This window comes from Lonchura striata, chromosome 1 (genome assembly GCF_050655825.1).
Source record: "Lonchura striata isolate lonStrDom1 chromosome 1, ASM5065582v1, whole genome shotgun sequence".
Classification (NCBI taxonomy): domain Eukaryota; kingdom Metazoa; phylum Chordata; class Aves; order Passeriformes; family Estrildidae; genus Lonchura; species Lonchura striata.
The window spans coordinates 104,477,657-104,491,632 of record NC_140703.1 but is presented as its reverse complement, the minus strand read 5'-3'; the positions used below and the strand labels follow the sequence as shown (position 1 = coordinate 104,491,632).

The 13,976-nt window shown below is 38.2% G+C and overlaps 1 protein-coding gene across 8 annotated transcripts in view; it reads right to left on the bottom strand.

Moving 5' to 3' along the window:
* CNKSR2 (connector enhancer of kinase suppressor of Ras 2) overlaps window positions 1-13,976 on the bottom strand; it is a 206,079-nt gene that overhangs the window by 39,710 nt on the left and 152,393 nt on the right. For all 8 annotated transcript variants that reach the window (XM_077781642.2, XM_085559605.1, XM_077781641.2 and 5 more), the window contains 4 exons: window positions 13,170-13,241; window positions 7,356-7,423; window positions 2,716-2,816; window positions 1,032-1,575 (listed from right to left, as the gene is read on the bottom strand). In XM_077781642.2, coding sequence (XP_077637768.2) covers window positions 1,032-1,575; window positions 2,716-2,816; window positions 7,356-7,423; window positions 13,170-13,241 — 785 coding nt within the window. The remainder of the gene's footprint in view (window positions 1-1,031; window positions 1,576-2,715; window positions 2,817-7,355; window positions 7,424-13,169; window positions 13,242-13,976) is intronic.

The window sequence follows — 13,976 nt, the reverse complement described above, 5'->3', positions numbered from 1 at the left end:
ACTTAGGTAGGTAGTTAATCATACAAAGCTTTCATTACCCTTTCCTCTCTTTTTGTACTTCTTTACTGCAGTGAAAAAGCTGAATTTGAAGGAACAGATAGCAGAGACCCTTGGAGAGCTCAAGGGCTATCCTGCCTTCTTTGCCACTTCTGATAACTTAATTGCAGTGCAACCCCACAAATCAGTTTCACTGATTGACCCTACAAACTGGGTGTGGACTCAACGTTGCTAGCAGCACATGCTGAGAAGCTCCACAAATGACAGCGAAGGACAGAGCATGAAACAGACACAAAAATGTGTTTACATGTTCAGGAATGGCAGGGACCTTCTCTAATTCCTGGTTATTTGGATTATGTTTGATAAGTAGCACCAATATCTATGGAGTTTATGTGCCATGTAACTGACAGTTACTCAGCAGTAAGATTTTTTTAAGCCTCACTGGTCACAGTTTTCTCTATATTTTTTTGTTTGTTTGTTTGAAATGCTTTTTGAATTTCTTTCTTTATAAATCACAGTAAGGAACTGGGTAAAATACTGAGTAAAATACCTTCTCTTTTTCAACTTCTTACAGATTTTGGGATGTCTTGTGACCTGCCTGCCTGGATACTGCATAATCACAGCCTGACTCTGCACTCCAGGATTTACCAAGAGGTTTTCACAGCTCAGATGGGGTTGGCTGGAAATCTTAACAAGTATGTCCCTTGAACACACGTGTCAGTGGAGGAGGACACTGTGCAAGTGTAAATGTGAAGAAAGCATGGAAGCAAAATCCATTTATTCTAAGGATTGCTAGTAGGTGACTGGTGACCAGCCTACAGGGAAATGTCTGGTGATCATGAGATGCCATGCAGCACTCTGGTTATTAGGCCTCATACATAAGGCAGACCAAAGAGGTGTGCAACAAGGGGGACCTGGTAAAACATGGGGGATGTTGAAAGACTGTTGGGGATTTTTGATAGGAAAAAGGAAAAACAACCTCCACATTACACAAACAGGACACTTGAAAAGCCACAGAAATATTCCATACTTACTTTTATCTTCCTGGTTTTCTTCTGCCGCTTTGCCTTCCGCTTCCTCTTCCTCCTCCTCCTCCTCCTCCTTCTGCTGTGCTTCTTCGTGGTGGTCGGCAGCGCCGACTGAGAGGCTCTGGCAGCAGTGGTTGAAGCCGCTGTCCCGAGGCAGAGTGAAACTTCGGGGCTTTCCCCCATTCCCGTTCAGCACTTGCATCCGCTCGCCCTCCACCAGGGGGAAGGGGCCGTAGTGGTCTTGCAGGTGGCACTTCTGGGTGGGCAAGGTGGACTGCCGCCGGTGCTCGGGGGACACCACGGCCACCTCGGAGAACACGGAGTCCTCCAGCGGCAGCGTCTGCAGGTAGTGCAGTCCCGAGCTCGTGAGCGGCGTCTCGATGAGGTCCTGCCAGGAGCGCCGCTGGCTCGCCGTCTTGCGCACCGGGGACTCGGTGGCGCTCCCCGCCACCTCCGGGCGGAACTCCTCGTGGGACGACTGCGACTGCGACGTCTCCGTGGACGACAGGCGGCTGTGCTTGGGCTCCACGTAGGGGCTCGTGCAGCTCATCTGCAACAACAACAACGCGCAACCTTCGGGTCAACGCCGCTAGACCTGACGCTAGTCATAACCTGCCACTGTCAGCCATGGCACCCGGTTCATTAATAAGTTGCAAACTTACCTAATTAACCTGTCCTGATCCTAATTTTAACGCATACCCATGGCTGTATGTCACACCTGTTGGCCAAGTACTGATAGTTATTCATAGTAAGTATCTTTACTATGTCACTTAATCCATAAAATAAGCCACGAAAATTTGCAGAAATGTTGCAAAATATGGCACTATGGAAGACATAGAAAAGATGTACCTCATTCAAAACCTTAAAAATGCTATCCAAATGCCTGTTATCCTATTTTGCTTTTCTTTGGAATCATGCTTGCAGTGCTTCAGCACTGTCATTCAAAGATCTATAATTTTGTAAGATAAAGTGCTGCCTTTAAATTAAACATCATGAATGTTCTCTTTCCTCTGAATTTCCCCACTGTTCATTCCAAAACCCATATTGAAGTAAGATGTATTAGTTAACACTGAGTATGCAGAGATGGAAGTTAAAACTTCCAGTGGAGAGTAAGTTAGAGGTCTATAATAAGGTTTTATATCAACAAATGCTTCAAGAAAAATAAAAACAAAACTCCCCTTTTTTTCTAATTTATATGTTTCTATAAGAGAAACCTACTTTTTCACAATAAGAGAACAGCTGGTGTTGCTGTTTCCAATACATGACAGAACATTTTTATGCTGGCATTTTCTCTGGAAATTCAAGTGTAATTTGTTACTGTAATGCTTCACAGCACAACTGCTGGAGCCTTATAGAAGAGTCTGTGTTGTTCCTGAGGTAATAACATTCTCTCAGAAAGTCGATAAGGGGGTGGTGAAGGATTGCATGGATGAGTAGCTGTCCATCATGAATGAAAAACAAGAAGAATGACTTCTGTAACTTACTCTATTTTGTACAACAAGTGGGATTATAAATCCGTGCTCTCTACAAACCAGTGGAAAGAGCAATGGTGGCCATTGGTGTTGCTTAACCAATGCCTTAAGTCAAGCACCGACTAAAGAACACATGTTTGGGTGCCACCCTGGGCAGGAGAGCAGGCAGAGGTGGCACTTCGGGCACACGTTCCTGGGGACAGCTGCAGGGGACTCACCGAAGGTGGCCGTGGGTACGTGTCGTACGGGGGCGGGGGGCTGTCCTGCTTCGGTGTTGATGGAGTGTCAGCCTCCTCCTTGTCACTCTCACTCCAGTAATCTGCAAGTCACACAAGGATCAGGTCAAAAACTGCCAACACATTTTGATGCAGTTTTGTATCAGAGATTTGCTTTCACAAAAGCAACATTAAATTCCTCCTTTAGTATTACTGGCAGTGAAATACCAGAATGGTGATGCTGTCAGTGTTAGCTGCTGCAACTTGGAATTGTCTTAATCTAAAGAGGGAAAATTCTAAATATTGTGGAGTATGCTAAACCTAATGTCCTATTATAGAGCTATGGACAACAACCTGAAAATGAGACACAAATTTTACCCTTGTGCACATCTTAAAATGCAACAGGCATATAGGATACTCTTAACACATGTATCAGACTTTCAAATATTTATACCGCCACAAAAATAATTATGATTGGGCATGTATTGGCTGAAAAATACAGAAATATCTTTGAACAGAAATGATTAAAAAAATAGCTTTGATAAAGTCTGCAAATAACATCAACAAATGTATTTAATCAACTGGCAAATCAAACAGATAAGAGTTATTGCACCCATGAATAATCAGTGCTATTTTTCTACCCATTTTCTCCATTATATTCTACCATTTAGACATGTTTTTCAATTCAATTTTTAATAACAAACAGCTGTATTTGAGGCAAGACAGAAAAACTTTTTATCACGTATCTGCATCATAAAACAGCTGCTGCCCTGTTGTCCATGCAAAACCATAAAGGTGATATGGTAAGGAAAAATATGACAATGACATTTAAGAACACAGTTCAAAAAGAAGGATGAGAAAATATAAAGGATACAGATTTTGTGGGTTAAATTAAATGGGCCACAGCATTTAATTTTTTCAGGAAATCAAGCCTTGGCCAAGCTTATTTCAAAAGAGAAAACACATAGAAGAATATACTACAAACGAATTTATTCTTTTACAAAGATTTTTTGAAGGAGAACAGCATCTAACTAAAAGGACACTGAACCTTAATATTCTCTGAAATAAAATCCCCTAGTTAACTGCTAACTTGGTTCAAGACAGACAACTCTTAACATTTTTGCACATTGTAAGACTTACGCAAACATTTCTGTTGTCACTTCATTTCTGACTGTATTACCTTCCAGTACTTGGGTAAATCATTGTACAACAGGACACTACAGCTCAGACTGCTTACAGATTATTCACAGGCAATTTTCACTTCACCTCAAGAGTTTAACTAAGTGCATCATTTACTACTCTTCCTTTGATAGATAAGGAGAAAATGATTGATTACTGCTTCACAAATGATCTAAACTAAAAATCCGAGCTGGCACAACATGTAATTTTGTCTTTAATGATTTTTTCTTACAATTACTGTATGCTATGATCAAAAATCTACCATATTTAATCTTATTCAAGACTTAAAACATAAACTTACCTTTAAATTACAGAATCTTGAAACAGGAATCTCTATAGTTTTGTATTTTTTTAGATTTTAGTATTGGTGGGGATAGCCTTATTTATCTATTCAGTTTTTCCACACAATAGCAATTCTGTTTTTACTCCAAGCCTTTTCATTTCCTTCCTGCAAGCTTATAGCTGAGACTTGCTCTTTAGACAGTATAATAAATAAGTTGCATAAATAAAATTTTCATGACTACAAAATAAAAAGAAATCTTAACAGTTATGTCTCTAGACATCTGCAAATAATTATTTTCTGGTGAATGAAAAACTAAATCAGTGAAAACTCTTTTTCTAAATAAATCCTAGTTTTATGAAAACTTGTTTCCAGCAACTTAAAACAGTTGAAAATTTTGGCATGTAGGCATGTTTGTTCCTATTGCAGCAAAACCTAATGGTCTGCTGTGTGGTGAGAGACCTGTCAGAACTGCATTGTTCAGTGACATTTCTGCAGACTTGGAGCTCAACTGTTTATTCCGAAAGCAAAATTTAGCAGTCTCAGTGCAGGTTCCAATTTTGGCTAAAAATATGAAGGTGTTCTTGCTGTCAAATCCACATACAAGAGAACGCTGTAGGATGATGCTTTTGCACACCTTACCTCAGACAGAGAATTCTGTTGGCAGCCTATAGCTTGTCTTGAAAATTTCTGCAGTAACAGGGGTCAATTTTCAGATAAAATATATGAAAATGGTCTCCCACCAATTTTTATAAATGGTCTGCTTTTAGCAACTGACTCATTATAGTCCATCTAAAACATGTATGATGCCATGAAACATCTGCTGTACTTCTCTCTGTAGATTTATCCAATTCGGTGATGGACAAGCTCTATGCATCAGGCATATTTTGTAAGTTTTCTCAATGACTAACAGACTGAATATATTATACACAAACCAACACTGACCTGCCATTTCCTGAATAAATATACTCTATTTATATAAACTAGGGATCTTTCCTTTCTGATTTATGTGACTGGAAAGTATATAACTTCTCCAACCAAGGAAGTCCCTTGATGTATTGCTAACATGCATTGTATTTCAGATGAAAAGTTGAAGGTATTTTTGTAAAACTGTTCTGCACAGAATGTAACATTTTATTCAGCAGTACACCCACAATTCGATGATTCGTGCATCTCTAAAGCTCTTGAAATGTATTTATGAACTTTAGATTCAGAACCATTCAACTCTTAATTGAGACAGATTTGACAACTCCTGTTGAATTGTTTCAGAGGTATTAAAAAGCTTTGCTGCAAAGGGCTGAACCACACAGAAATAAAAGAGCTTTTGTCAAATCAAATATACAGATGACAATTGATACAGTCACTGAATATAGAAAATTCCAGCTTCACAGTTTCTATAATTGCAAAAATGCTCGAAGTGATAGAGAGGTTTTACTTTGCAAACTTGATGCCTTTGCTAATTAGGGGCACTATTGAGCTGTGTAACAGCCCTTGTGTTGGGAGCCAAGGAAAATCAGCAGAGGCATTAAAACAGTGTAGAGCAGAGAGGGGAGGATCTGCCTCCCACATGAAACACAACTAAGCAACACAAAGAGGGTACAGTTCTACCTACCTGCCTACAACAAATCAACATGAGTGAATGGTGTTAGAGTGGTAATAACGAACTCTGTCAGTGCCTGGGATATAATCTGCATAGTCAGTGGGGTTTCACTGATTATCTTCAATAGGGAGACATTTTAATAATAAGCTTTATTGCACATCATCTCATGTCTATCTGGATCATCTGCTATTTTATTACTCAGTGATTTCTTAGTAGTAAAAATATTTCTCCACGTCCATCTGGATTTTGAAAGGTGTATCATGTGTGTAAATGTGCACTTGGACAACATTAGCATAACATACACCTTTTCACTTACTGCCCCACATGGCATTGTAATTCTAGTGCCAACCTGCTGTCAATAAAAATTGTAATTTGGCTTTGAATGCCAAAATAGAGGATTTCCTTGAAGACTCTGAGATTCAGTTTGTTCACAGCCTCTTCAAGCAGTGACAACAGATGGTACACAGGTTCTTTCAAACAGGTTACTGTAGTGATGCTTAGGAAATACGGATTTCCAAACTTATTTCCAGGTCTGGTGAGGCACTGAGAACATGACTGAAGAACAGTGAGCATGGTGCTGCTGGGTACTCCAGGTTGTGTAAATGCAGAGGGCCTGAAATGACCTGAGTTTTTTGGCCCAAATCCCAAAATCTTTCTAATGAAGCCTTCAGAGCCACAGAATTAAAAACTGAGGTTTTAACTGAGCAGAAAGGCATCTGGATAAGCTCTGGATCATCATGACCACGGCAATTTTCTGGTGCCTGCTGCTGGGTACATATGTTAAAAAGAGCATGAATTCAAAACCTATCTGCTTGTCAAAGCAGATACTTGGATAGGAACCCTTCTGTGCATCCATATCACTGGCAATTCTAAGAAACAACCTCCGTAACACCAATGGACTGACCCTTTCTTTTTTCTGTGTGCAAATAGAATTTCTGCTGCAACAGTTCAAAGAAAATCGACACATTATTTTATATATGCTGCTTTTTTAACCCATTAAATATTAGGCATAAAAAATAAACATATAAAATGTAAGCCTACAACTCCAAATGAAATGCTAACAAGGCTGTAGCACACACTACAATACAGTAAAACCAGCAGGAATAATGAAATTTAAGTAGCCTTAAAATTAAAGTCCTTAGAGTAAATCCAATTGTCTCAACAGGCTTTAGAAAAGTGGTTTTGTTCCCAAGAATAATTCCATGAACTCCTGCCCTCTGTGAATTCAAACACAAATGCAATGTTTAAATTTTTTTTTTTAGCCTACAGATTCTTAACTTTCTTCTGATAAGGGACACAGATTCCTTGATATCATATAGTGGAGCTTACTGGCAGTATATCTGCTTTTTTAGCTACCTTTTGCAACCTTCTCAGAAATAATCTCAGAAGTGTCTGCAGATCAGAGTCTGAAGGAATTAGTCAGAACTCTTGACAGAGAAGGAATTCTCTAAAGCAATAACAGCAATACTCATATGTGATTTGTTTTCGGATGACAAGAATGAGGCCTGATACACAGCAGGGGAAAGAGAATAGATGAACCTGTGATAAGAGCTGACAGAAGAAACCGAAATAACAACACATTACCTTGCTCTTGTTTGATCCTCTCTCTTTCTGCATAGCCAGCAGCAAGCATGTTAATTCTGTTGAGCCATCTGAAATAATATTAAAAAAAGCAGTGATACCGATCCAGCCTCTTAATTTTGCGTGCATTTCAAGCAAAAACAAAGCTAGAAGCATCTGAAGGAGATTAAGGACAATGTTATTTTTCATATCAGACAGCTGTTCTCTTTGATACTCTTATTCAGGGAGTCTCCAAAGATCTATGATTTTGCTGTTGAACAAACTGTTTTCACAGCAAGAATTTTATTTCAAATGGAAAACCATGTATGATGATGTCAAACATCTGTAAAATAAAGGATTTAGAGATAATCAAAGAGCTGTTAAGTCTCCTGCTCACAGATATGCCATCGCACAAATACTCCTGCTGTTCTGATTTCTTAAGAATAAATACCACTTTTCAGAGATTTAAGCAATATTTTAAGGCCTGAATTGGCAACTTAGCAGAGGGAACAGAGCAGAAAACAGCAGTAAAAAGAACAGGTTCACTCCCAAACAGACATTGTGGTTTAATTATGCCATTTTATTTTAGAGCTTACCTACAGTGCTGTGTACAAAGAGAAGGAGGCATATTAGAATTCACTTTTGTGTTTGTGTCAGAGAAATGCAGGGAAAAAGACAGTTGCTTCAATACAATTCACATCTAAGGCTTTAATCTCAATTTAGCATTGAAAAAGTGCTTCCATAAACTGCACAAATTAAGAAAAAAGCCCAAACAAAACCATATAAAAAATCCCAGCACCCAAACACAAAAAAATAAAACCCCAAAAACCCAAACCAAAAAGCAAATCAGCTATTGCTGCTCTCTTCTAGTAGGGCTGTCACTGCCAAGCATACACTGAACTGTCTGTAGCAGGGCAGTTTCAACCTGTGCTCTTCCCCCATGGGGCTCTCAGTGTATTCATCAGCCAAATGCTTACACTGAATCAGGTCCTTCATCAACGAGGCTTTAAACCACCATGGCAATCTCCCGTGTTGTCCATTCCATGGTAAACCTGGAATTACTTGCTCCAGTCATCCCATAGTCAGAATTTGACAGGCCTGGTTTGCCAACCTACTGGCTTGCAATTTAACTGCTAGGGTATACAGAAAGACAAGTCCAGTCAGGTTTGAGTTTTCTTCAAGAATGGGAAACCCCCATTTCAGAAACCTGTGCCTGATGGGTTTTGTTTGCATACATGCACAGAAACAGGATGTTTGTCTGGCAGAGGACATACCTTTGTAATGTCTCCTGCATGCCTGTCTTCAACTATTGCAGTGCAGGGCAAGCATCAAATCATAAAATACCGTTGCTTTCCTAGAAATTAACTCCTGTCATCATGGAGTCAGAAAACTACAGAATGCTTTAGGCTGGAAGGATCTTAACAATCTTGTAGTTACAAATCCTCCTGGCATGGGCAGGGACATTTTCCACTCACTGTCACTGTCTTTGCACAAACAGTGACCACATATTTGATCTGTAAACCATGCTAATGCTAATCATTACACATTAGGAATAAAACTAGGGATTTGCTCCTGAAGTGATTGTAGAATACTTCAAGTTACCATACAATCAAGATTTCTGACAGAAGAATAGGGAAGCTGAAGAGGACACTAGAATTTGAGTTGTAATGGTTAGGAAGTGCCATACAGCTGTAAAAACAAGCAGCATACAGGAACAGAAATTCAACAAACCTTATCTCAGACAATGATGTCCAACCTTCAAAGCCAAAAGATGATCCACTACAAAGCCATATTTTAGGCTCACATTCTTGATATATGAAGACCTGCTTTGAGCAATAAAGTTCAGCTGCCAGCTGAGCCAGCTCTGCCAGCTCAAATCAGAGGCACAGAGGCAGGGATCTCACCCAAAGCACTCCAGCCCCGTGCTGCAGAGGGACCAACAAAGGCCACAGGGTAAAGCAGCACAAGATGACAAGCATCTGCTCTGTCAAATGGCACAGCAGACACTGGGGATGGTGCTTTGCTTGCCTCTCACCTAATTCAGGGTTTCACATTCCCAGTTCAACTCCCGGTTTACCACCCTCACCTGCACTGCCAGAAGGGAACAACCACCTATGATCCCCACTGGGCAGGGCTGCTAACCACAAAGCATTAGACAATTGAGTTATAAGGGTTCTCCTGTCCTTCATTCTGTCATTAACATGAGATAGCATTTCCTGGTAAGTTTGCTTATTATTGAGGTAACCAATTAAATTAATGAACTGACAGCCAATTGATGCTGCTTACAGATGATGGTTCCCAGAAAAGCATTATTTCCTGAAAAGTAAAATCTAATGAGACCCCAGGAAAGGTGTAGCATTCTCTCACTCTCTAGAGAGAGAGCAGGCTTACTTCACCTTTAATGAATTTCTGCAGGTCATGATCTGTGCTGAGGTTTGGACTATGACCTGCAGTGCCTGTGGGGTGAAGCAGAAGGTGGCTGCAACCACTGATGTGGTTGTACACTGTGAAAAACCACAGCTTCTGAGCAGTTTGCCAGTCTGGAAACTAAAGGAATGGTATTGACTTCTTCTGCATATTTTATGATATGTGGCTGCTAAAGCTTCTTCAGATAGGGTTGGGGAATCAGTATTATTTTAATAAAGCATGGCCAGAGTTCTGGTTTGTTCAAGTTAGAATTGTAGGAGAAATCCAACACACTAGACTTGTATCAAAGAGGAAACGTACAGATTTCCTGCAGAATGGAAGAGGAGTAATACATGCCTGGGTTACAATGCACTGGGGACAAAAGTTCCAATCATACAGCTACACAAATATTTCTTAATATGCATATTAATAGATACAAAGCCCTAGCACATGGGAAGATTTCTATCTTTCTTCCCTTCAGTTTGTGTGTCCTGGTAGGCACTGTAACATTTGGAGGGCAAGAGGCCAAGAAAATACTGCTTCTTTAGAGCAAATGCAGCTTCATGCACAATTTTTTTTGGTGACAATTCTAAAATCTGTTTTCTAGGTATAACAATAAATACAATGTCACTGGTAACTGCAGTGCTAACTGCAATAGTCATTCAGGTTTCCTTTTTTCTTTTTTTTTTTCTTTTTGAGAACAGCACATTCATTTCTCATCAGTATTTAATTAAAACAGTTTTATGACACATAGAACAGGATTAAAACCCCCTGACTTTCTGAATGCCAGTAACTTCTGCAAGGAAGGATGCACAGTACTCTCACAGACTAGTAGAAAACATTTCTCTACCTTATGTCACATTCAGGAGATGCAATACTTTTAGTCAAAGCAGGATGTCAAATTCTCCTTAATCATGAAACTCAAGGCTATAGGATGAACTTGATGCATGGGAATTTGGATACCTTAGAGTGTCTATGAAAACCTGAATGCAGTTGAACCAGAGTGAAGCAAATAACAATGAATTTCCAAGCAACACGTTTCCATGACCACACATTTACCCTAGAAAAAAAGTACTTTGCATCTATAAAGGATGTTTCTGTGCTTCTTTTCACATAGAAAAAGCATGCTAATAGGTAAAAAGAACATTTTTCTGGTGTTACCATATAGACTAAAGGGACTTCAGATGCCACAGCAAAAAAATTTAGTGATTATACCTCCCCAGACTCCTTACCAGCACCATGGTGTGGCACAGTCATAAAAGTAGTAAGAAAATTTGAATAGTGGCAGAATTACCTGAGATTAAAATACCCATTTTATGTGAGTAGATACACACAAACAAAAACTTCATAGCTGGCAAACATTTTTAAAATATAAACAACTGAATCATTTCATACAAGGGATGAAGGAATTGAGCTATTTTGAATTTTCAGTCATTCTATGTATTAGCAGTTTTCTACTGCTGTTTCTTCTAGTTCAAATATAAACAAAACTGATAACTAGAATTTATGTCAGAAACTTGACAAAAAACCCATAAAATCATCAAAAGATAATTAATTTAACTTCATAATTTCATGCCATGTTTTACTTCATCTACGCCTCAGAATACTTTTAGAAAGGAAGTATTTTACTATCCCTGCATTTGAAAGACTATTTTTCAGTCACTTTTTCCCATCTATTGAGTTAATCTAATATTTGAGAAAGTGAACTAATTTTTCTAAAACATTAAACAAAGAGAAAAAAATAAAATTATTTGGTGAGACTCTGACGGCAACTCAAATATAAGAATTTCAAGTAATTCCACAGACCCTGACAGAGTTTGAATTTACATGTGTATAACTCAGATCCAAACTTTGTCAAGCTCATTCTAAAGGAATTAATAAGCACTAATTTCAAAATATGATAAAAAGACTATTTGTGGTGGGAAGATAAAAATATTTTAATTTCCGGTTTTATACTGCGCAATATATTTTTAAAATATTGCTACACATTTGCTGCTGCTTTCTGTTTACTGAAAAAATATATAAATTTCTATCCTTAAAAGGAAGGTGCCTTGTCATACGGAGTGAGGACCTGCTGACAGAAATGATTCAGCTACTGCTGTTGCTCAGGATACGTTGAATATTGACCAAGCCATTATTGTGTTTGTTGTGGAACAAACTGCATTTTGAGTGACTCGCGTGACAGAATTATCATGGAAAGGCAAGCCTAAAACTTCACAAACAAATAAAAAGGTTTAAAGTTTTCTAAGTGTGAAGAGACTTTTGAAATGAGCCTCAGTCATGCACAAACTTCTGAAAAACTGTTAACAGACAGCTATTTCTAAAGGCACAGTATAGTATCAGCATGGCTTTCCACCCAAATATTATCTGCAATGAACTGGCAGTATCCTGAAGGTGCTCTGCCAGGTAGTTGAATCTAGTACTCACAGGAGAAATTAAACCATGTTAAGTTTTATTGATTCAGTTTTATCTTTTTCCTCTGTTTTGAAAAAAAGCTCTGGTCAGCGAGGATATCAACAGACATTATCCAAGACAGAACAATTCTCAGGTTGCAATAATAGATTTTTGTTTGTGTCCTCTGTCATTTGATGAAAATGGCGTAATATTTTGAACTGAATTAATGTCAGTTTATATTGTGAAATAAATGAAATAATCCCCCTAATATCTGAATAAACAAGGAAGTCATGTTCTAATTTACCATTCAAATGAATTAAGAGGAATTGTGTTTATTTTGTGCTGAAGTCTCAATCATTTTTCTGAAAAATTTCACAAGTGGCCAAGAAGAGATACAGTAAAATTTAATACTCAAAGAACTAATACTTTAGTACTTGGTTTTTTGTTTATTTTTAAATGCTGACATTTTCCCCCATCAAATTCAACACAACCAAAATTTGACTTCCAAGTTCATGGAAGTAGAGGGAATCTGCAAAATTCATTACTTGGAACCTCCACTCCTTTTTCAAGACTGGCATAAGAAAACCAGTGACTGCTTTAAATCTTTCTCCAAATTCTTACTCCGTTCAGGACAAGAAACAGAAGGACTCCCAGAGGAAGCCTCATGTGTTTGGGAGTATGTAAGGAAGCAGTTAGAGATATCTCACCTTTGCAGGTGCCACATAACCAAAACCAGAAATCTGGAATTCTGAAATTGTGTTTGGATGTTGCTTCACACTGTATTTATTTCTTTTTAGAAACATGGAATCATGTTTCTAACAATTTCAAACTTTTGTATCATAGAAGAAGTAATTCTTTTGAATTAAATAATTAACATAATGAAGCCAGTCAGGAACAATGTTTCTCTGCACCTATTTTCTCAGCAATTAAACTTATGTTTTTAGATTAACAAGTAATTTATTATAGCCATGTTATTAGTAGCTTCAAGAAGTGTCACATTTATGGAATGGGTCCTTGAACTTTGCTAGATATCCTTACCTGTTCATATCATCTAGATGTTCAGCAGCAAAATAAAAACTTTTGATCTTAGGATGGCAGGCTTTGAATGCACTGTAGAGGAAAAACACAATTAAAAAATGTAATGGCACAACTCTTTTTTTTTTTTTCTGAAAAAAAGTCAGATCACATGGTAATCAAGGAATGAGATGAATTCATATTTCTGCATGCTCCCAAACAGTGTATGAACATACAACTTTTAGGATTGTGCCAGGTTTCACCAACTGAAGTGCTCTTCAACTACCCTTCTAAATAATCCTTGATTCATATGTGCATAAATAATTGTTCAACCATCACCTGCAATGTACTGTATGTGGATAAAGTTCATCAGTTAAGGATATAATTTTATGTATTGGGTAATTTTGCTGATGTACATATAGCTGTCATTTTTTTCTGAACAGAAAACTACACTAAACAATTAATTCAATACAACAGTAAAATTCTCAATCCTAGTGATTTCTCATATCCCAATGACTTTGACATTACCTTTAGCTCTAATGACTGCATTTCGAGCAGGAAATTGTGATGTGCTGATTGACTTCTGAAAAGCTGTCATAAATCAACAGTGTGTTCATGAGGTCATCCTAAGCAATGGGCAATTACATCTCATCTCTCCTTTCCACCAAAGTAATCAACATGACTGGGTTGAGAGAATTACTGCATTTCATACATAATATGAAATAAATTACTAGAAAGAATCTTTTAACTATGTTGGATAAAGATTTATCGTGAAGCACCTGAAGCCCCAGAAAATGCATTTGAAATAATGAATAATTTACAGTACAGAAT